The sequence below is a fragment of the Barbus barbus genome (assembly GCF_936440315.1).
Source record: "Barbus barbus genome assembly, chromosome: 35".
Lineage (NCBI taxonomy): Eukaryota > Metazoa > Chordata > Actinopteri > Cypriniformes > Cyprinidae > Barbus > Barbus barbus.
The window spans coordinates 16,281,080-16,308,566 of record NC_136763.1 but is presented as its reverse complement, the minus strand read 5'-3'; the positions used below and the strand labels follow the sequence as shown (position 1 = coordinate 16,308,566).

Genomic DNA, 27,487 nt, shown 5'->3' with positions numbered 1-27,487 from the left:
ATCTTCAGTCGAACCTCAGGTTTAAACAGAGATCCTTGTCCATCCTCATATCTTCTGTCGAAGCAAGGTAGCCATCTATAGTCTACAGTGAGTTTGTCCATCTTTCACATGTACGGAATCCTCTATAATGTCAGTGTCTTAAACAAGATTAGAAGATTTCCATTAGAAGTTGGTAAGGAGTCTTGTGCCACATGTTCTTGCTATCGAGTGACCTATGAATAAAAAGGGAGGTAGGATTAACATATTAGAAAATCACTAGAATGGCAAGGTGTGCATTGAAATGTTTAATTAATATTTTTGTCTTTTTCAGTAGTATATCTTTTTTTTTTTAAGGTTTTTTTTTTTTCAGAGAATGTGTCATGTTTTAGCCATAATTGTCCTTATTTGTTATGGTAATACATATACTATATAAGAAAATTATATAGTATATTATATTGTTGTATTATATAAATAATTACATTACTATTTTATAAAAATTATATGAAGAGTTTATTTGCAAAAACAGATAACTAATACGTTTTCAAAAATCATGTTTTTTATTATGTTATCATGTTTTTATTGTGTTTTATTGTATTAGTTTGCTTTTTTTTTGCTGTTTATTTTTATTTTATTGAGGGGTTAACCTAGTCAAAATAACCCAACTGCAGTTTGATTGAGATTAACTGGAATGCATAATGAAAAAACATGATTTCTGAGAACTGTTCAAAACTGAGTTATCTGTTTTTGCAAATGAACTCTTCATATATAAAAATATTTTTGTTGCATGTAAATCTCAGAGAGAGAAGTGTGAAGTGTGCATGCTTGTTTTAAGAGAATATATCTTGAATTAAGTTGATTAGTTTTTCTTGTTTTAAACATGAATCTCCTTATATTACATTACATTTATGCTTAAAATAATTTTATGCTTAATAATTATGGTCACGCTTTAGTTTGGGGACCAATTCTCACTATTAACTAACTATTAACAACAACTAACTTTTGCCTCAATAAAAAACTAATGTGCTGCTTATTAATAGTAAGGTAGCTGTTAAATTTAAGTATGGGGTAGGATTAAGTGATCTAAAATATGGTCATGCAGAATAAGGCATTATTGTCTGCTTCATAAATACTAATAAACAACCAATATGCTAGTAATATGCATGGCTCATAAGTAACTAGTTAATAGTGAGAAATTATCTTTAAAATAATGTGCTACCATAAATATGTCAATGGGGCAAGAAAAAAATTACAGCATACAATTTTGTTCCTTGATTGAAGTATAAAATTATTAAGTTATTTAAACATTTTAAGTATTTCAAAACACTATTAACATTATTAAACAAATTCCATTATTTTAAAATGATTTTAAAAATATGTATATTTTAGATTAATTCTACATATTTGAAGTGTGCACTCAGATGCTTTAGTGTTGGAAAGAGACATTAAGCTGTATGGCAGCTGTACAGCTGAAAGGCATGCACTGGAGCAGGATAATAAAAACATAAAGGACAGATATTATGCAGATGGTACAGGAGGAGAATGTAAATATATAAGAAAGCAGATGGAAAGAGACAGAGAGAGAACACAATAAGTATGCTGGCTCATCGCCACAATCTCTTGTGACATGTGAGCTGAAGCCTGCTGGTTACTGTTTCATTTCCACTGCTATTAAATATAGAATTAATGCTCAATGGAGTAAGACGCACCCTCCCGCCTCCCATCTGTGACTCACTGCAGCCCATTGGCTCCTGTGGTGGTAGAAGGCGGGGCTTAGCCCACTGACAGTCAACTCAGCCAATAATGGACTCAATAAACAGTCATTAATCGTGAATGAAAACCCAGAGCCGTCATTCATTTCTCGTCTCTCCCTCTTACCAATTTAATTAGGACTCTTAATTTGAAAGCCTCAGCGGAGCTCATAGCCATAATGCATTTTAATGAACATAACAGATGTTCTGCTGTTACTTTATAACTCTGAGCAATTATTCTTATGGCAGTTGTGTTCTCACACAACGTTATGTCACCTGTATGTCACAACTGCATGAAACAGCAGTCACCCCAGCATTCACCGAACAAAAAGAAGCAAATCTCACATCTCATAGTCTCATTTCTAATCTTTATTTATCAGGTAAGCATTTAACTTTTAAAAGTTTTAAAAACTTTCTTTCTGTATGAAAACCTGATCTCATCAATCTTATCTATTTTTAGCTTGAATACTGACATTTTGAGGCATTAAACCGATGAGCTGATGCACAAAATATACATCTTTAATTGCAAATAAGTCCATTTTACTGTTTGCTTTTATGCCTTTTTCAAATCAAAGCTAGCATGGACCAACAATGTTGTCTCTGCATGTTTGTCTAGGCTCGGCTTTTGAAAACTCTCCTTCGGACTTTGAATCTTTTCTCTGTGAGACTGAAGTCCTTGGGGATTTATTCACTCTGTGGAGTTACTCTGAAATTTTATATATCTTCAAGCTTTGCTCATTCTTTAAAAAGTCTCTTTTAGAAAGTCTGAGTGATGTGTCTGCCTATAACATAATGTAGGGATGTACTGTAGTACCAATTTAAAAAAAAAGAACTGTGTTCCTGCTGTAATGTGCCCATAAAACACATTAACATTTGAAGAGGTTTGTTTAATTGTTTTACAAAACCCTATATATGACAATTTTATCTCATAACATAGTTGTACTCTCAGGAGCTTCAGAGAACTGTCTTATAAAAGTAAGGCCTCAACAAAATGTTGCTTTGAAGAATGGTTTGCCTGAGAAAAAGGCATTGGGAGAAGGGGTACTCAAAGAAACGTCCTTTGAGAATACTCCTGGGGAGTTTTTTGATGGCATATATAGTAGCTCTTAGAAAAGTCTGTTTAAAAGTTACTTTTATGGAAATAAAAAGGTTCTCTTTCCATGGGCAGAAGACAGTTTCTGTGCCAACCTGGCTCTCTTGGACTTAAATATAGCATGTGTCAGATTGCAACCAGGCGTTAATCAGTGTGGTCCTTATTTCCTTAAGAACCAAATAAACCACGTCAGCAAAATGTACCTCGCTTTTACTTGGCTCACTCACCTTGGTGGTTTTGACTTTGTTACCGGTGCTGCAGGACCAACCAGTAAGGTCTGGAAGAACTTTACACTCCTCACCATCCAAACACGGGTGCATTTGGCACCACCACTTCTGCAGCACGATGGAAGCTGAAAAAGAGATGGAGAAAATTAAATATTAACCCATAAGAACCTGGACGAATTTCTCCTTATAGGAAAATTATGGGGCACACTGTAAAAAAATAATCGTAAAAAAACGGTCAAATGACTGGCAGCTACGGCTGCCAAACAAAAACCGTAAAATGAAGGTAAAATATCTTAATTCAAACAAGGAAAAACCTGTAAAATAACAGTGTTTCTCTGTAGAACTTTTAGTGCTGTCACTTTATTGAAGGTGTTTGGTCATTATAATCTAGGAAAAATCCATAAAATAACAGTTTTACACTGTAAAAAAATAATCGTAAAAAAAACGGTCAAATGACTGGCAGCTACGGCTGCCAAACAAAAACCGTAAAATTAAGATAAAATATCTTAATTCAAACAAGGAAAAACCTGTAAAATAACAGGGTTTTTTTCTAAAACTTTTAATGAAAAAATCTGTAAAATGATAGTTTTTGCACTTTATTGGAATTAAGATATTTTTCATTTATTTTACGGTTTTTGTTTGGCAGCCGTAGCTGCCAGTCATTTGACCGTTTTTTACGATTATTTTTTTTACAGTGCATATAAACAGACCAAATGGAACATGCACTTATAACATGTTTCTGCAGTTGTTTTTGAAATACAACCCCTCCGTGTGAAAGATCTGTAATGTTACATATATGACACACTGGGCATTTATGATAAATTTTTCATGTTACATATATGTTACATTGGGCGTTTATTTCTCAATTGAAAAAAAAATAAATTTTCTAATTTTTTTTTGCTAAATAATAATTTGCTTTTCCACAACATATATCAAAATTATTACTTTTCTGGGAAGATATAACACAAATCTTTTCCAGAAGTAATACAGTTTTTATATTTTATTTGCTTCGCCACAACATATTTCAAATCCACATAACTGTGACCATTAAATTTTACAACAACTCTTTTGTAACATATCAAAATTCTACCTTTTCAGGTATATGGTTTAACCAGAAATTTTTTTATTTATTTTTTTTTCACAATTCGACCTGAATAAAAATAAATAACTACCTCACACTGGAGGTCAACATATTAAACGTGCACGTAGATTTGTTAAAATATGCTTTGAAATGAGCAGCAGAAAATATATAACACAAATAATTGAATCAGCTAAATGAATTGAGCAGCTCATGACCATTTTTCTTAAAGGGATAGTTCACCCAAAAATCTAAATTTGATGTTTATCTGCTTACCCCAAGGGTTTAATTTGGTTTTGTCTATGTATGTTTTTTTTTTCTCTCAAAGCCGTGAGTCCCATTGACTGCCATTATATGACTGACAGACTGCAACGGTTTGAGTTAAAAATCACAATTTGTTCTACTGAAGAAACAAAGTCACCTACATCTTGGATGCCCTGGGGGTAAGCAGATAAACATCAAATTTTCATTTTTGGGTGAATTATCCCTTTAATGTGACAAATACGTCACATCAAAATTCCACCTACTTTTATAAGATTAATAGCCCAATGTGACATACATATATATTACCACAATATATATATATTACTTTACTTTACTTTACTTTACTTATATATATATATGTGTATGTTCAAAAAAAATATTAAAATGAGGTTAAGAATAATCTAGTATATGTTATTAAAATATTAGAATTGTTGCATGGGTTGAAACCTTGTTACCTTTAGTAACAAAAACAAGCGTTTTAAAAATAGCTGACACTGCAACATGTGCCAACCAGACAGAACACCATTTTGCAAATGTTGCCATGGCAACAAAAAATGCACACATTGTAACATGACTGAACCTGGGTGTTCATTATATGTCACTTAGGGACTTCCTGAGTTGAAAGTGAGGGATAATGCTTTAAAAAGACCTTTCCAGATAATCACCAGTGTTTATTACACCCGCGTTACCATGGGTTCTATTCTCAACATTATTATCTTCAGAGTATCATAATTTTTCTCAAGTTTTCATCAAAAGTGACCATTTTAAAGCCTGTAATAATGAAAAATTTCAGGTGTAGATTTGACCTGCAATGGCAAGCAAAACAACTAAGATGACTAATACAGATCACATCACTTCCCAACCGAGAAACATAGCGGGAAATACATGAAAGATCAAGAATTTTCTCACAAATAGACAACTGCTGAAGCACAGGCTGAATAAACAGTTGTTAACACCATACAAGAAGATAATAGTGTGAAAAAAAAAGTTATGTTGCTACCAGCTTGATTTGTCATAACGCAGGAAGTGATGCTCCATTATCCACTCTGAATAGCGGTACATCGGAAACAGCTTCTCCATCATAACTACATAATAATCACATGATGTCTTCTCAAATATATAATCATATCTGCTATTAAATGTTAAATATGAGTTGTATAACTGCTGAAACACTAGCATTGTTTTACCACATGAAACAATGAAACAATGAACAAATAAGTGGTCCCGCTCTAAACGCATGTACACCATTGGTTGAGCGAAAGTTACCATGTGAAATGTTTTTTAAAGCAACACCAACAATGTTAACAGGTTTCCCAAACTGGGGTTCATGAGAGCTGATGAAAAGCTTAAAAAAAACAAATATTCTAAAATAAAAACAAATACAATTTAAATCAAATTAATTCGTTTTTAAATTATTAAAATATTAACTTAAATACATATAAATATTAAATAAATATAAATATTTTAGGTCAGATGGGTTCGGTTGACAAAAAAGTCCCCTTTTACGTAGTAAGCTATATTTTAACAGTGAAGGAATATATTATATATCACCTTTAGCATTAATATACCTATCAAATCCAAATTTTTATCAATACAATACATTTGAAAATACCCTTGCTACTCTGCTTTCCAAGTCCTCTGAGCAGTGCAAGCTCTCCCATGTCACTTCCAAAGAAGCCTAGTTTACTCTAAATCCAGTTCTGAGAAGCCGATCAATAGCCTGTTCAAATGAGGCTCATTGAGATGAGTGCGTCCATAAGAGAGCCACTCACAAGCCCATTGTCCTCAATAATAGAAGGAGAGAGAATATACACAGCGAAAATGAGCTTTACATGGAATTATGCAAAGGAACATGCGCAAATCCTCTCAAGTATTATGAGTGAACGCCTTACAGGACATGAAAGCAGGGGTTCATACAGCATGTGTGTGTTTGTAGATTTGGAGAGCAGGACGGCTATAGTCAAATGATGCTGCTTGTAAATCAACAAAATAAGCAGTTGCAAAGGCGTGACTTACAGTAACTACTGTGTGTTTGTCTTTCCATCTGTGTGAAGCCCAGTGGTTCAGAGAATCAGTGGGTGCATAATTAGCATTAATGTGGTCATTATTAGGTATAATGGCAACCGTATGAAATTAAGTTTTCATTACTGCCAAGAGCTCTCCATAATTTGTCTGCGCGAGTGTGTCGTGAAACTAAACAAACATAAAACAATGTGAGTGTATTCTTTGAGTCAGCATCAAATAACAATTGCTGTGAAGATAAATATTAGTCATGGGCATCCGCTTCTTGCGGAGAGCTCACAGTCATGTTTCAAATTCCCATTAAACACACCTCTCCTTCAACCCGTTATTATCAGACAAAATAATCAAAATAAATATTTTTCTTTCATTTGCAGGACTAGCAGAACAATAAATCAACATGTTGTCCCACCAAGTCCTAGAGTATATGTACACCACTGTTCCGATTTTAAAAGAAATTCATACATTTATTTAGCAAGTAACCCTTAAATTGATTAAATGTGACAGAAAAATATTTACAATGTTTACAAAGGATTTCTATTTCAAATAAACACTGTTCTTTTGAACTTTCTATTCATCACAGACTAAAAAAGCATCATGGTTTCCAAAAAAAGATTCAGCAGCACAACTATTTCCAACATTGATTATAATAAGAAATGTTTCTCGAGCAGCAAATCAGCCAATTTGTGACATTGAATACGCTGAAAATTCAGCTTTCGCTATCACAGGAATAAATTACATTTTACAAGTAGGGTCAAGAACCTCAAACTGACCAATTGTTAAAAAAGAGAGAAAAAATAATAATAATATTTTTATAGTAGCCTATGTTAGAGCAGGTGTTTTAGACTGAGGGTTTGAAACTTCCCCAAAGAAAAAGGCCAGCTGAGATGCTAAAGCTTTTCAGGAGTTAAATGGCTTTAAGTTTGCAGTTGTGGATAGCTTTGTCTGAACCCTTTTTTCAGCTTTTCCACACCAGACCTCTCACTCCACCATTTAGGCATTTAACTGGATAGAGTTTGGCCAAAGCCCACATACTTGAAAGGATTTTTCTCGATTTTAGTGCTGAAGTGGCAGGGACAACTGCAAGACACTGATGGTCTTTCTATTTTCAGTCATGAAAAGCCCTATTTGAGGATAAGAAGGCACTAATTTAAGCTTTGATTTCCTGTATGGCGCCTTGTTGGATTTAGACAGTGTCATTGCTACAGACGTGACAGACTATCCAGGATACAGATATATTTTTGCAACCCCCATTTCAGAGGTATGAACTGGCTGTGTTTGAAATGTGTCTGACATCATGTGGTGGCTGAGGAAACTGCAGGAAAAGACGCCGACGAGTAACGTTGGAGGGAAAGAGAGAGGGGAGGACAGATTGAAAAAAAACTGGTGAGAGGGAAAAGCAGAGAGCAAGATGGTATGGGAACAGCATGTCAGACATCTTGAGAAAGTGTCTCACTGTCTGTCTCTTCTTGTTTGTGTTTGTAATTGTTGGCACTGGGGTTTGTGGCATGTTGTAGTGGGCCTGGTGGGGAAACCCAACATGTGGTAATCATAAGAATTCTAAATCACTTTCTCTCTCAAATACACAAACATTGCCACTATTGTCGATATGATGCATATGTCACAATGTGAGATAAAAGGAAAAACAATCAGCATTTCAATTTGTGTGCTTGAAAATGTAAGATTTGCATATGTAAGTTTCATATTTTTACATGTAGCCTATCTTAGTCGCACATAAGCCATTTGTAACTGATTTGAACATCAAACATTCATCTGTTTATTTCAGCATCCCAACACAGCAACACTGATTCAACCAATGGTGTGCATTTGGGACAGGACAATCTGTTTGGCCGACCAATGGCAGAGGGGGGGAGTGTTTGAGAAACCTGTTTGAAAAACTATCATAATAGAGCATATTTTGTGAAATTTAGCATCACCCTGGTTCCCTAGACAACAACCCTATAGCATTTTTCCATTGGCTTTTAGATTATATATTTATATAAACCATGTGACAAACATCAGTAAATTATTTAGCTCACCATAATAATCTTCTTTATGAAGACAACTTTTAGAAAACTTGAAGCCTAAATACAGTCATCAGAAGCTAAATATAGGCTATAAACAAACTACACCGCAGCAACATTACTTCATTGTCACCATCAGTAAGCTTCCAACAGCTCTTTCAGTCTTTAAAAACATACTCTCTGTAGGTTTGAGTATGAATAGTTTGCAAGAGTGTGATATAAGACAACGAGGTTGAAAAAGTGGACTGGTGAGTAGATGAGTTTGCCAAGATAACATTTTTCAAGACAAGTAAAAGCTTATTAGTATCACAAGTAGGTATTTATGGTGTATTTTGAATACATCGGTAATAAAACATGAAAATATATTTAGCTTGTTTTAACCACAGACCTTTAATTTCAGTCATTTAACCAAAATCATTCCAAAAACTCACTGACTGGCAATGGAACCAGAAGTGCTAAGATGCTAACTTGTGCTAAAAATGCTAACAAAAATACATCATCCCTGCAGCACTCCACTTGTTGACACTCGCAGCACAGAAATTGCACAATACAAAATTATGTTTTTAGGTATCCAGAATTCCACATTTTGATGATTGAATCAAGCTTCCAAAGTTAAAACAAATTCCTACACAGGAAGCAAGAACACAAATTTTTTTCACAAATATACATACTTGCACATGGGATTGGTAAAAAAATAAAAATTATAATGTATATCTGTACATGTATATGCATATGGGTGTGCTTCCCAGCTAACACACCTGACATTGTGGTTTATGCACCAGAGACTCAAAACTCCCTAGTATCAATCCAAATCCATTTATACCCGTCTATTAGATTACCCAGCACTCCGTCTCAGCAGCACAAAGCCTGAAATGACCTAATTTACAACACTATCAGCTTAGCTACAGATTCTGCCTTTGACACACATTAATGCAGTGTATTAATTCAGTATCACTCTCCGCAGGCTAACAGCACATTTGTCCCCTTAAGGATAAGCCCAAAGAGCAGTACAGGAAACACACCTGACCCCACCGACCTATTTATTAAACAGCAGGCATTCCAGCTCACGAATCCGACACATCACTCGCTGTGCGTCAAGAAATCACTGTGGGTTTTCTCCACATCTACCACTGCATAAATGTAACCACAGCCTTACGTTGGCATAAGACACAGAGTAAGGTACAAGCTTGTTGTAATTGGCATAAGCTTCTTGGTTGCATGTTTCTAAACTAATTCAACACTGGTGAGACTAATCACTGTTTAAACATGTGTTTATGTTTATACAAGGACCCAGCAACAACAGATTGAACCAATGCAGAAAATTAAACTAGAGTACCAAAAAAACTTAAAGTAATTATGTTGGAGCAGATTTTATTGCCTGAATTCATAAAAAGCTACAAACTCAAATTAAATTTACTGACCAAACTGGTTGAATAATCAGTGTACTAAGCATGTTTGCCACATTTTACAGGTGATCTAGGAATTGGTCATTTGCCTGCCTGAAACACACAAATATACACATATATTATGTACACAAAAACTTTTACTTTGGATGTGATTAATCGCGATTAATAGTTTGACAGCACTAATATATATATATATATATATTTAATCATTTGGACTGTGTGGTTTAAAAATTCCAACAAGTGTAACACTGCAGCATAACATATCTAAATAACATATAAAAAACATATCTAGAACCTGCAATCAAATATATTTATTTATTCATATTTATATTAATTTTCAAAGTATTTAATTTAGACAGTCCCTGTATGACTATCCCTGGCAATCAACTTTTATAGCTGTGCTAATCTCATGTCGCTCGGATCACTCTATTATTTTAAAAAGGAATATATAATGTACAGTAAGTCTGGCGTGACTGCAAAATAAACCCAGGCTTATGTTTGAATCATGGCTCTTCTTGTGGACAAATGTCTATGAACTAGATACTAGACTTATTAGACAGGGTTTTGAAGTTCCTGTATGTGTGGCTGAGTACTGATACCCAAATCACAGATGGCAGAGGCTCAGAGGGGGCTCGCCTCAAGCCCCAAAGCAGAGCACAAATCCTGGGCACACAGGGCAGGAAGAGAGGCCCTCATGCAGAGTGAAGCAGATCTCCCCACAGAGCGCCAAAGGGAATCTCTCTCTACCTTCCTTTCGCTCCTTCTAATGAGATTTTAATGGGCAGGTCAGTAGAGGCCTGCAGAGACTCAGGAGCTCACAGAGGAGTGACTAGAGATACGGTCCCAGCCAGAACAGAGTACCAAAGGACCTCTACATCAGACAGCAGAGATATTTAATTCCTTATTTATTACATTCTCATTGAATGAGATTTAAAGCCCAAGTTCTCAGTGCATCATTGATCATATTCTGATCCTAGTTGATTTGCCATAAGAAGGTATATCCCAACTCTCATCCTCTGAAGGTTTTAATGAAGTTTCTTTCAGCTCTATCTAAGGCTCCTCTGTGGTGCTCACTGATGTTTTAATGATATATGAATGGGTAAAGTGCCCTCTAATGGCCATACTGAAGAAAGACACAATACAAATATCTAATACAGCAATCATATAAAAATAAGTATGGTCACACTTTATTTTAAGGTCCAATTCTCACCATTAGCTACGAGTTTTGCCTCAGTAAACTCCTAATTTGCTGCTTATTAATAGTAAGGTAAGGTAAGTTGTTAAGTTTAGGTTTTGGGTAGGATTAGGGATGTAGAATATGGTCATGCAGAATATTTGCTTTATGAGCACTAATAAACACCCAATATGTTAACAATAGGCATGCTAATAAACAACTAGTTAATAGTGAGAATTGGTTCCTATACTAAAGTGTTACCATAAATATAATAAGCAATCAAATATGTTACTCTGTAATATACCACAGGAAAGTCACAATTACTCCCATCACACTTTTTATTGTTTTAACACTGTATTGAAAAAATAAGATTAAATACATAGAGTATAAAGTGACATTTGCAGGACAAAAGCTCCTGAATTTTTTTTTTGTTTGCATATTCACATGATTCTTCAGAAATCATTTAAATATGCTGATTTGCTTCTCAAGAAACATTTATCATTATTATCAATGATAAACCATTGTGCTGCATGATATTTTTGTCAAAAACTATCACTATACACTATACAAAACTATGCATTTATTCATTTTTGCTTCACATGCATGGAACCTTATAACTGATGCCATATAATGTGACATAAAGCATTTTCTCATTTTCTCATTTCTCACCACAATTTTTTGGTGTAAAATAGTGATAAAATAAAATAAACTTTATTTATTTCTAGAAAAGCTACACCGTTTCTAAGCTACTGAAAAATGTAGTTAGTCTTGTCACTACTTCTAGTTAGCTACTCTCCAACTCTGCGCTGAGTATTAGATATTTATGAAGCTTCAGAAGTGGAGAAAATGTTCCTATGTGACCTCCCTCCAGAGGGCTGTGTGGTCCTGAGGGAGAAAGTGAGACTGATGGCCTGAGGGATCTAGAGATCCAGCGATGTTGATAGAGAAAATGACCCTCACTACTCTCTCCTTCACTGCACAAAAACGTAGGTCAATCATACTGACTCTCTTACATCAGCACAAAGCTAACATGACCTCTGATGTGAGTTCTCACATGGCCTCTCCAACTCTCTTTCTGCCGTTCTGTGTATACCAATAGTTTTAAAAGATAAAGAAAAATGCACCTATGCAAATATATGCATAAAATATGCAATATCCTAAACATATAATAATAGTACTGTTACTTTCAACTGCTTTTGCATTAAACTGATCAAAAGACTCTCAGTAAAAACCATTGCATTGTAACCATTTTCTACTTCAAATAAATGCTATTCTTTTGGACTTTCAATTAACCAAAAACCTTGAGATAAATAAAAATAATAATAATAAAATAAAAAACAGCATTACGGTTTTCACAAAAATATTAAGCAGTACAACTGTTTTCAACCTTGATAATAATGATAAATGTTTCTTGAGCAGAAAATCAGTATATTATAAAAAAAATTCTAAAGGATGATGTGACACTGAAGACTGGAGTAATGACTGCTAAAAATTCAGCTTTTCCATCACAGGAATAAATTATTTAAAATATATTCAAATAGAAAACCATTATTTTAAACAGTAGTATGTATATATACATACATATATATATATATATATATATATATATGATAAATTAATTGTTTATTTAATCTGTAGGCTTGTATAAAAGTGATAAATGAATAAGATAATTCTTGCCTCAGTCACAGATGTGTAGCGTGATATACTAGTGAATATGTTGTTTTGTATTATGAAAATTGTTTAGTAGTTAAAGGGAAATGTTTTAATGATTGTGGTGATTCAACATTGACTAATGAGTGATGACGTCGACATAATTGGTGACTTGAAAAGTGGGTGGAGGGATGTAATTGCTTTACACACTGAGGAAGGCTTGGTAGCCGAAACGTTTGTCTTTTCCCCCACTGGTGATGTTCGTCAAATAAAATGGAAAAAGAAGACTGTTCTCGTGAGTGCGGATCATAATTTCTTATATAAAGTAATTTAACAGATTGACACACCAAAATAAAAAAATCAAGTAACGGAGGAGCGCGGTGCAAACAACGTTGTTATAATGATATTTCCCCCCATTTTAAATTCTTACTATCCAGTGAAAGGTTAGATTTTTGTGAATTTTTTTTATAAAAGATCAAAAGGATTAACAATGCAGATTAATTTTCACAGCCTTCTTTTATCATATTTACCAAGGGTGCCGATATTTTGGGCCATGACTGTATGTATATATATATATATATATATAAAATACATAATTTCATTAATATATTACTTGTCTTGTTATACAGGCATTATGGTACAATATATAAATACAAAAATCATATGAATTTATCCCTATGCTTGTGTATTTGATCCTTTTTATAGTTTTTGGTTATCTTTCTCTCGGTTACATCAGATTCCTTGTGCCTCCATAATACAGTCCTGCAGCCTCACATCTGGAAAATACAAAATGTGCATAGGACCCATTTTTGTCATAACATGAACGATAGTCAAAGAGAGCCATGAAAGTCATAACATGGAATACCTCCCCTGGTTCAGCCCTCCCTACTTTCTATTGGGGTCTTTTGTCTCGGGTGTCAAAGAAGACTAAGAAGAAAAATGGCTGCCAGCATTCGCCCTCTTGCCTTCATAACTAAAGAGCGTACAGTATGACCGAAGGGACACATTTAAACCTCCTTCATCACCTAAACTACACTCTCTTGTCCTAAACCTTTAGGTAATAGAGAAGAGATGAAGCGGAGGACAGTGTAGTCACATTTGTCACACGGATAATGGCTTATCTAATATTTTGCCAAATCAGTGACTTTTCCCAATGAAACCCATTAACAATTGGCCACAAGAGACAGGTTAACATCAGGTATAAATGGTAACGTCTATGTGCTGATCATGTGTGAATGGAACACACAAGATGGATGATAATACCAGGGTAAATTGGGTCATATAAACATTCTCATACTGTACTACTGTTTATGTAGAAATATATGACTCTGCGCGCAACTCAAGTTTCATGGGACTCATACATCACAATGCTGTACCAGGTGAGCTACTGAGCAAGCTTACTATGTTAGAAAAGCCATACATATGGAGCGGATTATGTGATTCAGGCATTAAAATGTATTAGTTTACAAATCATGCATTAAAGTAAACATGTTTTGAGGTTGTAGCATAGTATTTTGCAAGGAATTGTTCTAACATTTGCCTTTATTCATAGATAATCTGCCCCTGTAATCATAATTTGCTGCCGTTTACTGCTCATTTCACCTAGAAACTGCACTGAAATGTATGAAATAGCTATGTCTTTTGCCAATAAAGGGGAATTAGCAACACATGAAAAGCACTTACCCTCCACACAAGAAGGCTGTGCACGTGTCGTCCCGGCCACCTGACCAGGGAAGCAGGAGCATTTGACGGTTTGTGAACGTTCCTCTATCTTGTTCTTATTGCAGCACCGGTGGATGGCCACCACCTCACAGGTTCCCTGCTTCACCTGGTATGAAGCTGTGGAAAAAGACAAAAAATAGAGATACTTTACTTTTCCCTGGTGAAGCAGGTCATAGAAATATGCACTAAAATCAAACAAATATCAAGAAATGCTGCTCTTCTCTTGCCCAGTTACAACATTATACAAAGTCTGTTCTTTCAGTTAGCAGAACAAGACAGCAAAAGATCAAGAGAGGAAATGCCAACTTTATTTGTGTATAGATGTAAATAAACAAAGTTATGTAAAGGTTTGCTCATGGATTTAACCCTAATATTTAATAATAATAACCCACTCAATTTAAGAAACAGCATTTATATTTAATGAGAGCAGCAGCATCTAACAAGCAGCTTAAGGGCTGCCAGGTCCAAGTCTTCACTCTTTTTCTTTCCCACTTCCCCTAGCAGTACATACATAATGAGTGTAGATGTGTTCAGAGTGTAAATAAATCGCTTGAGCATTGAATTTTTTATTTATTTATTTTTTTAGCCAGTCTAACATGAGAGCTCAATTACAACCAAGATTTGTCTCCTCTATATGCAGTAAGGTGTGTGAGAATCGGCTAATGCTGCAATGTAGATGGTAATAATGCATTATGCCATATTTAGAGCTAATATAACAGGTGGCTGAAGAAAATAACATTTCCAAATGATTTAAATCACAGTGTGGATGAAGTTATCAAATACCATTAGAATTCCTTAAATGCAAAAGTAACTAGTCAGTCTGTTTTTACTGATAAATTTATAGGTGGCATGACCATCTGCCCTGCTGTCATGAGAGAGAACAAGCAGGTGACATGGATTTGAGGAGAACGTTTAGCTTTCTTCTCTTGGGACATTAATACCCAACTTTCATTACAGGATGGAATATGGGGCCATTCAATCAGAAAGCATTTTTATGTTTGAAAGCATTAGACACAGATCTAGAAACTTTTTTTTAAGTTGGACTTTATTGTAACTAGAGTATTTATAAAGCTAGACTAACACATATTTACGTAGAAAAACAAAGGAAATGCAGCACAGTGGAACACGAACAACCCCTATCAATCTGAAATGTGTCTGATATTTAAGAAAAGGAATGGAATGACCAGCAATGTCTAAAAATACATTAAACACATATTCCAGTGACACATACCATATCTTTAATACACAACTGTAAGAAATGCAAAAGGTCATATATACAGTATTGCCTCCTACCAAGTTCCCACTTACAAGTTCAGAAGTGCTTTATGAGATGTGATATGATGGAAGTGTTAGGCTGGAAAAATATGAATGCATTGGGTAATATCACCACCTTTCTTCACCTCCTCTGCCTTTACTGACAAAGCTTGTTAGTGTTAACGCAAAATATATATGTGACAATATGTGACTTTGTATTACAATGTGGCATTACAATGTTGCTATTGTTAACTAAATAAAAAAATATCAGATGAAAAAAAGAATGATGCCTATGATGATGCCTAGGCAACTTACTGGAATATGGTTTAAGTTGAATGAATGAATGAATGAATGAATGAATGATGCATTTATATAGCGCTTTATTGTGTATTGCTGTACACCCAAAGCGCTTTACAATCATGTGGGGGGGGTCTCTCCTCAACCACCACCAGTGTGCAGCATCCACTTGGATGATGCGACGGCAGCCACAGGACAACGGCGCCAGTGCGCTCACCACACACCAGCTACAGGTGCAGAGGAGAGAGAGTGATAGTGCCAATCAAGTGTATAGGGATTATTAGGATGAAGTATGAAGAATGTGACCATTGTTCAATATATTGTGTAATTTTGTTGCAACAGAATTATGGGAAGTGTAGTTATGAGAAGTAGCCAAAAACTATCTTAAATGAGTATTATATGCAGCATTTGATTTCTGATCATTAAATCAGATTATCATAAATCATAAAATGCATAAACATTTTAGTCAGAATGCAAATAACAAATTATTATGATCAGCAACAAAATGCTGTCATTTTTATGTTTCTAGGGGAAAGTAATGCAATAAAGTATCTTGACTGATTTAAAAAAAAAAAAAAAAAAAACCTTATTCTTTTAAATGTACACTTTTTTTTTTTTTTTGGTTTGTTCTGAACATAAGCTGGACATTTTTTTTTTGGTTTGTTCTGAACATAAGCTGGACTTTTTTTTTTGGTTTGTTCTGAACATAAGCTGGACATTTTTTATTTATTTTTTGTTCTGAACATAAGCTGGACATGGTGGGTCTGCACACACACACAGAGCAACATGATGGTTTCCATTTCATCAGGCCGTGAACTCGCTCTCCCGCTATGATGTAGAGTTTGTTTGACAGCTTCCTCCTGGGAAAGGTGTTGCTCCTCAGCTTAGAGAGGTCTCATTCTTTCTACTCTTCCTTCTCTTTTCATTTCCTTCTGTACTCACCCCTCTACCTTCTTCCCCTGAGGTTCCACGTGTAGCCACATTACCCCATCACCCTGTCCTCTCTCCCCAACACGGACCCTGCCGACTGGGCTTTAATTAGAGAAAGCATGTGGAGTCCAGGGGGCGAATGCTTACAGGCTGGATGGGTGTGCACGTGCCACTCAAGAGCTTAATACGCTTCGTCTCTGTCAGCCCCAACATCGCCGGATAAACAACAGATAAGGGTAGATCTCTAACTGTGACTATGACTGACACCAAGGGGCCTCGCGTCGGATCCTGCACAGGTATCGTGAATGATGGATGGTGCACTTCTGTATTCCGGAGATGAGGAATTTTAGCTGAAAAAGTGTCTGTGATGTGTGATTTATATATGTGTGATATCTGAAGCATTAAAGTATTGTTATTCTTAACTATTTTCGATAATTCAAAAAAGCTTAAATAACATCAATATTAGCTGAAAAACTAAAATGAAAATTTTAATTTGAAATGCCTAAAAAATTTCAAAACAAAAACTATAAATTCAAAATATTAATAAAAACTATAATAGTTTATAAATAATACTAAATTGTTATTCTTTATTTCATTACATTCTTGAAAATTAAGGTTCTCCCATGTTTTTTTTTCTTTTTGCAGCAGCAGCAGCAGCAGGTTCATCCATTTTTTTCACTATATGGATTTTGAGTTATGTGTTTTTTGTGGGGGGGGGGGGGGGGATTTTTAAGTTTTTCAAGTAATGGTCATTCAGATCAGAGGTTTCGTTAAAAGTAATTTAAAGCTGTTATTCTCAGATGGTTTGGTTTTAGTACCCAGATTTTACATTGGACATTGAACAGTGACCCACACAAAATGCACTGTGACCAATGTGAACATCATCTAGTAGTCTTTGAATAAAAGCATCTGCAAAACATAAACTTCCATCAAAAAGTTTGAACTCAAAAACATTTTTTAAAGAAATACTTTTTATTCAAAGAATGGATTAAACTGACCAAAAGTGACAGTAAAGACATGTATAATGTTGCATCGTGACACAAAGACATGTATAATGCAGCACAACTGTTTTCAGCATCAATAATAAGAAATGTTTCTTGAGCAGCAAATCAGTATATTAAAATGATTTCTGAAGGATCGTGTGACACTAAATACTAGAGTAATGATGCTGACAATACAGCTTTGCCATCACAGGAATAAATGAAATTTTTAAATATTTTAAAATGCACAACAGTTAGTTGCAAATTGTAATAATATTTCACAATATAATTTAAATCAAATAAATGCAGCCTTGGTGAGCATAAGACTTTTCGACACTTTTGAATGGTAGTGTACATATAAATATATTATGCTATCCAGTTTTTCCACAAGCATATAATGCTTTAAAGCAACTGCATATCACATCACCAAAACTTTTTTGATTCTAATTGGAACTTATTTTTAAGAGAGTAGCTTTCCTGGAAGTGCAGCATGTTCCAAATTGCACGTATGTGCATTTGTGTGTGGGTTCTGTGCACCTTGTTAGTGTGCAGGGGAGCAAGAGGTTGGAGGCTCAGTGCTCAGGGGAAGACACCCCATCACCACCAAACCCCAAGAACAAAGGCCATACAGCCTTCTACTGGCATAATGGGGTCACAGAAGAGACCTAAGCACCAATCCTACACAACCCACTTCTTTCCTAAGTAGTTGCTTGCTTCCAACGACACACTCATGCACAAAACAACCCTTTATACACCATTAACAGTCATTTACAGTCAAACTGATGAGCAATTGCCTGGATTTAACAACATTGTGCAGAGAAATCACAGGAAGAAGGTCTCACACTTCACACTATCTCTCACATCTTATACCTTCCTCACACACTTGGACACTCATCTGACACATCTCTGACCCTGAGGACTGCAGCAACCAACAAACATGAGCTCTGTGAAGTTTAGATTGCTTGTAACGTGGCATTAAGCTAATAATGACTGAACAGGCATGGAAAATTTGTGGTGTATGAACAGTTTAAATGCATCTGAATAAGCTTTTCTCTGTATCTGCCTCTTCTTACACACTTGGCAGCAGAAGTCATTTGTAAAATTCTCCGCCGCACCATTAAGCACAGTGAGCAGACTCCAGGGATAATCGTGCATTTTTTGCGCGGCTTTTCCTAGCTGGAATTAACCGCTCTGCGTTACACCATAGTCATCTTGTTCTGGATTTTAAAGCGCTGTTATGATGGTCTCAGAGTAATAAATCTCAGATCAGCCTGAAATCAAATAAGATTTCAAGCATGGCTAACTGTCTCTATCCCTGTGGCGGACGCATCTGGGTGTCGAGTTAAACGCCATTACCTTGAGCTGATGGGGCAGCCAGGCGATTGATATATTCTGACAGTGCGAGGTGGGTGAGCCTTTGTGCGATTTATCAAGAAGCATGTCTTTCTGCTGTCAATAGCTGACTAGCGTGACAGCACCAAAAGGACAGACATTTTGTGACTCGGTTTAAGGGATCTTGGTTGATTGTGATGACAAAAAATATGCACTTAGAGTAGGACTGTCAATGCAATGTATTCATTTAGTGTGAATAATTATATAAACAATTGTGCTAGAAATAACATAATAGGCTAATCTTGCCCTCTCTGACCCATACGTAAAATCTTGTACAGGAGTTTTTACAACTTTTATTGAAACATGGGTCTGTGTCAAATAATAAAACTTACTCTGCATGACTTCTGGTCAGATAGTGACAAAGACGGAAAAAAGCTGACAAGAACGGAATTTATAAAGTCTATCTCTGTGCGACAGTTTCGTTTGTAAAATTACAATCATACCTGGCAGCATTTGCTGGACAAGACAGTGACAATAGCAGAGCCGCTAATGTCTCGAACACCTGCTAACATATGAGATACAGCCGTCTAAAAGTCTTTAAAAATAAGTTTTATTTTCCTTCTTTATGTATTTGATTAACAAATTATGTTATCAGTTAAAGTTATCTTATTTGCACAGTAATGTGACCAAAACTCTTGATTTTTCCTTACATTTTTATGTTCTTAAACATTCTGTTTATTTCCAGATGTTTGAATCCCAGATGATCAATGTGAAGTCAATGTGAGTTTGAGGTCATATTTTTGTTTTCGAAAGAAGTCCCTTATGCTCACAAAGGCTGCATTTATTTGATCAAAAACAGTAATATTGTGAAATATTATTACAATTAAATAAAAAACAGTTTGCATTACTCCAGTCTTCAGAAAACATTCTAATATGTTGATTTGCTGCTTACAGTGATGCACATATGTTGAAAATAGTTGTACTTCTATTTTTGTATAAACCAGGATTCTTTGCTGAATAAAAAGTAAAAAAAATTGCTACAGCACTGTGCAGAAATGTTTTCTTTCTAGTAGCTGTATTGCACAGCTTTCCATCTGTCCATCCATATTTTTTTACTAATTTAAAATGAGGTATTCAGGATGTGAATTTCCTAAAATAATACCTCATGTAATGACTGCTTCAGCATTCAAGAAAGAACCATGCAGTTACAGTCGAACGGCTACGTGACAGAATTAAATGTGCAAGGTGACACAAAATAAAACTAACAAGCTTTCTAACAAGAACACCCGTAACGTACTACCCGAGCCCAGCTGACATGTTCCACACACCTCCATGACTCAGACCAGGTAATAGCTCCAGGTTAGCTGTAGTTTTTAATTGGATGTGTCAAACATCGGCTTGAACAATGTTGTACGGACGTTTGAACTTGTGCGTTTAATCTTTATGTCATGAGTGTAAGAATGGACAAAACTGACACAGACCAAAGCACAGCTCACATAACACAAATTAGGTCTCAGAGTGGGTGGCCTTTGGCTCCAGGTGACTCACTTTGACATACTGTACTAAATGGAGGCTGAAGCGATGTGTCGAAAATGGCCCCGAATGGTTGGTGTGGGCATGGAGAATGTGTGTATACTCATTAAAGGCAATGTGCGTTGGGACTTTGTTGGCCTTCGGTGTTGGCTATATAAGGGCCTATTACAGCAGACTGGAACAAAGGCAGCTGCTCACACGCTATTGTCTCTATTTACCTGCAAGCATGGACAAGGATGGCTGGACACGCAAGACAAGAAAAAGTGGTTGTTAGTTATAGTGTCTGGTTTCAGTGTCAACCATCAGTCAATGGCCCTTGCCTCGTTTGGGTGAGATTCAGACCATCCGTTCCCATTAGTGTCCATGTTTCCACAGGAGAACTTTACAAATTACCCATTACTGCTTCTCAATCAGACACACATGGGCTTATTCCTGTACAGGCATTTATAGAGCTTCAGAGCCACCATGTGGTCACAAGAGACACTGCAATGAAGAACTTGCTTTTCTCAAGTTACAGGTAAGATGTTACTGTTTATTAATTGGAAAATGCTATCATTAACATACTAATTGTGCTACTGACATTTTGTGTAGTAATTATGTATTATATAATAAGATAGTAGCTTATAATTACATCATTAAGATAAATAAAACACCTAAATATTTTATATATAATATGATTTCAAATCTTCAAATCTTTTCAGCTATAATTTGGTGCCTAAGAAACATTTATTATTATTATCATCATAGTTGAAAACTGCCTTTACTGTCATTTTTTGATCAATTATTATAGGTTGCACTTACAGTATAGGTATTAAAAGTACATGCACTTACTTGTACTTGCAGTGTACTTATCTAATAAAGTACTCGAAAACAGGGTACATGGGTTAGGGTTAGGTTTAGGGGTAGGTTCAGGTTTAGTACCCAGTTACTGTAATTACTATAACAAGTACATAGTGTAAGAGCCATAATTTTAATTATTAAAATTTTATATTAAAGTTAGAAGTGCATATTATTTTAATATGTTTAAATTTGTGTGTAAATTGGCTAAACATCCACCATGTTTATTCTGTAATGCTCTGTTTATTATTGGACTGCCTTTAAGCATTGAGGGACGCTCCCTTTAAGAAAGAAAGAAAGACGGAGCGACAGTTTTTTGAGCTGAGTTTATTTGTTTCTCTTCATTGTACAAGAACATTCAGTAAACGGCTGAAATTTGAATGAAGTCCAATGTCAATTCTTTGCCTGAAAGAATATAGAAGCTTATTGCTACAACAAATAGTATGTACATGCAGAACAGCACTGCAAAATAAAATGATACTATGTTATGGGTATTTTTGCATTTAATAATTAATTAATAATTAATAATCATCAACCCCAAGCTTTTGAATGGTATGTATGATATAAACATATAATTTATATTAAAACATTATATAATGTTATACATTATATAAATATGGAAAATTACACTTTAAATAGGGAATACTTATATTGAATATAATAATATTTAGCATATCACTACTAGTAACTTTTACAATTTTTCTACTTACTTTTCATTAAAAGAAATTTTTATAAGCCTGGTCACCTATGCAAAAATATTAAAGCATGCTTCATTCTCCAGTCCACTTCTCCAACATCTAAATCAGCTTTTTTTGTTGTTTTTTTGGGGGGGTTTTTTGGTAGTCAGGTCGGGTTCTAGACTATTGAGGTACAAATAGCCGCTTTGTGCAGCCAGTCGATGTAAAAAGTCACTCTGAAACTTTCCCCAACATAGACACTGCATGGCAAATAACTGAGCAGCAAATCAATGAAAAGTGTTGGCAAAGCGATTTTCTGTTTTTGCCAACAGTTCACCATTTTCTTTTGTTCTCCTGAAAATGTGCAATTTCACAACAAACAACAAATTTTTACCCAATTAGCAAGAATCTCCCTTGAAATTAAGGATAGGGCTGAAACCAGTAATGACATCCACTTTGGTGGTATATGAAATGTGAAAACTTTGGTGACCTTCACAACACACTGCTGTTGTAATTAACAGCGAGCTGATTAAAAACACCTCTGTTAGAAAAGTAACCTCTTCTCCCCGTCAAAATGAAAAGTAACATCATCAGTCAGACCGACTCGAGATGCTGGTGGCATTTCTGTGCCAGCAAAAAGGTCACCTTGCATTAGCAACAACTAAACAAAGAGAAGTCGTAATTAAAGAAAGTGTGATAATTAGCTGGAGCAACACTGACATTGGGGAAGGACTTTGCATAATATGAATGATTCAGCGAAAGAGCCGGAGTATGACCTTTTGGCATGCTAAAATATTTATGTACTACTGGTCACTTCGTCGCCATGAGGGAAGCTTTCATGAATTATGCAAATCAGAATTAGTTAGCTCGTGGGTGTCAATTAGTGTGGGGAAGTGGACATTAGTTTAGTTACCCTCCTTCTTTTTTTCACAAAGATGGGTTGGTCTGTATCCGTGTGTGTGTGTGTGTGTGTGTGTGTGTGTGTGTGTGTACAGAGGCACGCAGAGGTGTGACGATTTTATTACCTGACCATTTAAGATCATACATATTATTATAGTCATTACTGAATTGTCGCTTTGCTTAAAACTCCTTACTGCGGAGGAATGAAGTCTAATGAAAAGAGTGACTTTGCTGCTGTCCATTTTAATATTACTGCAGGGCAGGAGCACTATCATATAAATATGATACGGATGCGAACGACCTGCATTTAATCTCCTGAACAGGACAGCGCTGACAATAATGGTAATTGTGTGTTTATATTAGAGGTCAAGCCATGTTAAATGTCCGTTATGGGCTGCAAAAACAAACTGAATGTTGAAAGGTTTACCGCCATCCTCTATAGTTTACATTCACTGGGTGGACAGAATCTGAGGACTTTTTACATTTTCTACACTAATTTTGTATATAACTGGATTTAAACATGGTGAAATGTGTTAAAAAGAGATGATAATAACATACTCTTATTGGTAGCTGAAAGCATCATTGAATATTAGGGTTGAATTAGTGGCATAATTATAACAAAAAATTATTTTTAACACAAAAAAGCAGATATGTGAAGGTTATGATTTCATAAAAGCACTAAGGATTATTAATTTGTCAAAATGTATGTATTATTTGGGGTGTAAATTTGTTCTGATAATTTTTCTGGCTATATTACACTTTATCTATTATCATGGAAATCTGCCTTTAGCCCCCACAGGTGGTACACATACAGTTTATTCACAACATAAAGAAACAATACATCCATAACAGAGAAAAAGAATGAGAAAATAACTTTAATGTTAACAATTATTCAATTAACCGATTGACAATGGGACAAAAGATCTCTTAATTACTCTATAACACCTTTCTGAAGGCAATTTTTCAAATTCATTAAACAGAAAATGTGAAGAATCCTTTGCTATCATTGTTGCTTTCCTTGTGGCATTTCATCATGGCTACAAAGTTGAAAAATTGCACATAACACTATGTTAAAATGTAACTATACTTTATTCATTTTTAAAGACTGGCCCTATTCACTTCCACTGTAAGTGCGCAGTGTAACCCAGATGTTTGCTCTTTTAAAGAAAACGGACAGGTGGAAATTTATTTTTTTGGTAATCGACATTTTGGCACAAATGCTGTTTATTGGGCTTAACTTCTACCTGGAATATCTGTTTAATTAACAAACACACAAGAGGCAGGAGAAGAACTTGAATGAATAACAGTCTTCTGAGCTTTGGACTTGAAGTGTGAGAGTAAACCAGATGATCTGCTTTGTGTTACTCTCCTGTAATTAAGCCAACAGGGCTTTGACATACCTGTGTGTCCCCGCAGACTCCGTGTACCCGCAGAAACCGACTGGCACGAGCACATTACCAAGGTGACCAAGAGTACAATCTGCAATGGCCACACTGACTGCCCCCACAGCTTCATCTAGAGATAGACCAGGACAAAGAGAGAGAAAGAAGGCGAGGGAGAGGGTTGAAAAGAGTAAACAAGTCACAGTCTGCCTCAAGGTTGTGAGGAGACGTTACCTTACAGAAAGACGTTACCTTTCTGTCCTGTGTTCTCTGATCACTCTCTTCCCTGTGAGCCAGCCATGTCTCCTTTGTCCTCCTCTGTCTTCACCCGCTTCCTCAATCACTGTTCAAATCCTGAGAAGACAGAAGGAAGGAGGAGAGAGATGAGGTCAAATGAGGTAAAAAGCAGTACATGTGCCTCTCTTCATCTATATAGGCACTTTCATTTAACTGATGGAAAAACAAATGTAAAAAAAGAAAAGAAAAAAAATCGAATTAAAATTAATGGGCCACATAACAGACTAGAGACAGCTGTAATTTGTGTAATAATGTAATTTCCACAGAATGTATATTGAAATGATTTCCCTCTTTGTTTCAATTATCATAAAATGTAACAATTCATATTTTTATGATGGAATTTTATATTTTAAAACTGAAAGCCTGGGTCTAGGACAAGGTTAAGCAATAACATCTACACAATAAAAGCACTTGAACGCATCAAAAATGTATTAAAATGTTTACAGAACTGTTATGTGACCTTCATATGATAAAAGGAAAAATACATCTGCGAGTTTTAAATTAAAAGTAACCCCTGGCACCTAAAGTTCCCTTTATTCAAAAAACACCCACATATAGGCGAGAAAATAAAAACAAGGATATGACAACAGAACAGCACAGATGAAACCTGAGATTGGATGGAAAGAAGTAAAAAAGGCCTGAGATGAGATGGAAGGTCTGAGGACAGAGAGGGAGAGAGGAATGAAAGTCCTGATGGAGTGGGGCATGAGAGAAGATGGGGTGAGCAAAAGAAGGGCAGCTTCAGAGAGGGATATCCACCCTCAGGGCCCGATGCAACCCCTGTTCTTCAAAGGCAACCCCACACACGCACACAGGCGGTGGGGCCACAGAGATGGGACTGATATATTGTTTACTGTAGTTCACCTACCCCCAGGCTCGAAGTGATCTCACAACCACATCACACACTCACAGAGACCACCGATCTTGCTGAACCGAAGTTCAATCACATACACACACATTCATACTCTCTTTTTCTCTGCTTCTTTCATACGTATAGCCAGGCCAATACACAGTTCCACACACGCACAGTGAACATGCCCATAAATAAAAGTTGCCACGGGCGAACAGACTCAGGTCAAATTCAAGCAGGTTAAATTCCTGCTTGACTCGTTTACCTTGATAGAAAAATGAATACCGAGTACCACAGGTACACAGATGACAACATGAAAAATGTACCATCATTAACATCTATATTGTCTGCAACCATTATAGAAAGTTAACGTCAAATATATGCACTTGAATTATTGTGCTCGCTTGAATTGTTATGTGAGGCATATTCACATTTAAACATTTTATGATAATTAGGCACCCCTCCCATACTGTAATATGACATATGGACACCCAGACGCATTACAATATAAAAAATGAATAGAAATATGCTTTATTGTCATAAAAAAATTTATCTGCAAAAATCTCAATTGGTTTCTATGTGTAAAATGTTTTATTTTTATCATTACTTTTGAAGTGACATCACTTGGACATTTTCTAGAGATTTCCCCACAGGTCTGAATGAGTGATTGTGTACACTGAAGTGTCCCTCTGTCCCCTTGTGGATACAATGAGAATTGCTTTGAATGAAAAATAAAAAATAAGACAGATGTTTTAATACACATTTAAAAAAAAAAGTACCAATATTTATTTTAAATGTTTTAATAAATAAATTCATTTAGATTTTTTTTTTTTTTTGATTCATTACATGTAAAGTAAAACACTTCAAAAGTTTTTTGTTTTAATTTTCATGATTAGAGCTTACAGCTCATGAAAGTCAAAAATCAGTATCTCAAAATATTAGAATATTTACATTTGAGTTTCAATAAATGACCATCCCTACAGTATAAATTCCTGTAGGGAAAGAACTAACTGAAGCTAGTGTCAGTGCATAAAGAGTCACCACGCTCAGATGTCTTCAGGAAAAGGGCTACCAAGCCACTTCTGAAACAGAAACATTGTCAGAAGCATCTTACCTGGGCTAAGGAGAAAAAGAACTGGACTGTTGCTCAGTGGTCCAAAGTCCTCTTTTCAGATAAAAGTTAATTTTGCTTTTCATTTGGAAATCAAGGTCTGGAGTCTGGAGGAAGAATGGAGAGGCACAGAATCCAAGCTGCTTGAAGTCCAGTGTGAAGTTTCCACAGTCTGAAATGATTTGGGGTGCCGTGACGTCTGCTGGTGTTGGTTCATTGTGTTTTATCAAGTCCAAAGTCAATGCAGCCGTCTACCAGGAGATTTTAGAGAACTTTATGCTTCCATCTGCTGACAAGCTTTATGGAGATGCTGATTTCCTTTTCCAGCAGGACTTTAGCACCTGCCCACAGTGCCAAAACCACTTCCAAGTGCTTTGCTGACCATGATATTACTGTGCTTGATTGACCAGCCAACATGCCTGACCTGAACCCCATATGGAATCTATGGGATATTTTCAAGAGAAAGATGAGAAACAGTCAATCCAACAATCCAGACGATGCCACACCTCACTGATGCTGGAGTTTCTGCTAAAGGAGCCCCGACCAAATATTGAGTGCATAAATGAACATACTTTGAAGAACTTGAACTTTTCTGTTTTGCAAATCCTTTTTTTGATTGATCTTAGGAAATATTCTAATATTTTGAGATACTGATTTTTGACTTTCATTAGCTGTAAGCTCTAATCATCAAAATTAAAACAAAAAAACTTTTGAAGTGTTTTA

General features: G+C 35.5%; 1 protein-coding gene across 1 annotated transcript; it reads right to left on the bottom strand.

Moving 5' to 3' along the window:
• Window positions 1-200: 200 nt before the first annotated feature.
• Window positions 201-24,639, bottom strand: LOC306854790 (chemokine-like protein TAFA-4; the record flags this gene model as incomplete). The annotated part of the gene is made up of 4 exons (XM_079393020.1): window positions 201-212; window positions 3,048-3,172; window positions 14,346-14,501; window positions 24,525-24,639. The coding sequence occupies 4 exons, from the start codon at window positions 24,637-24,639 to the stop codon at window positions 201-203; spliced, it is 408 nt and encodes a 135-aa protein (XP_079249146.1).
• Between the last annotated feature and the right edge of the window lie 2,848 nt (window positions 24,640-27,487).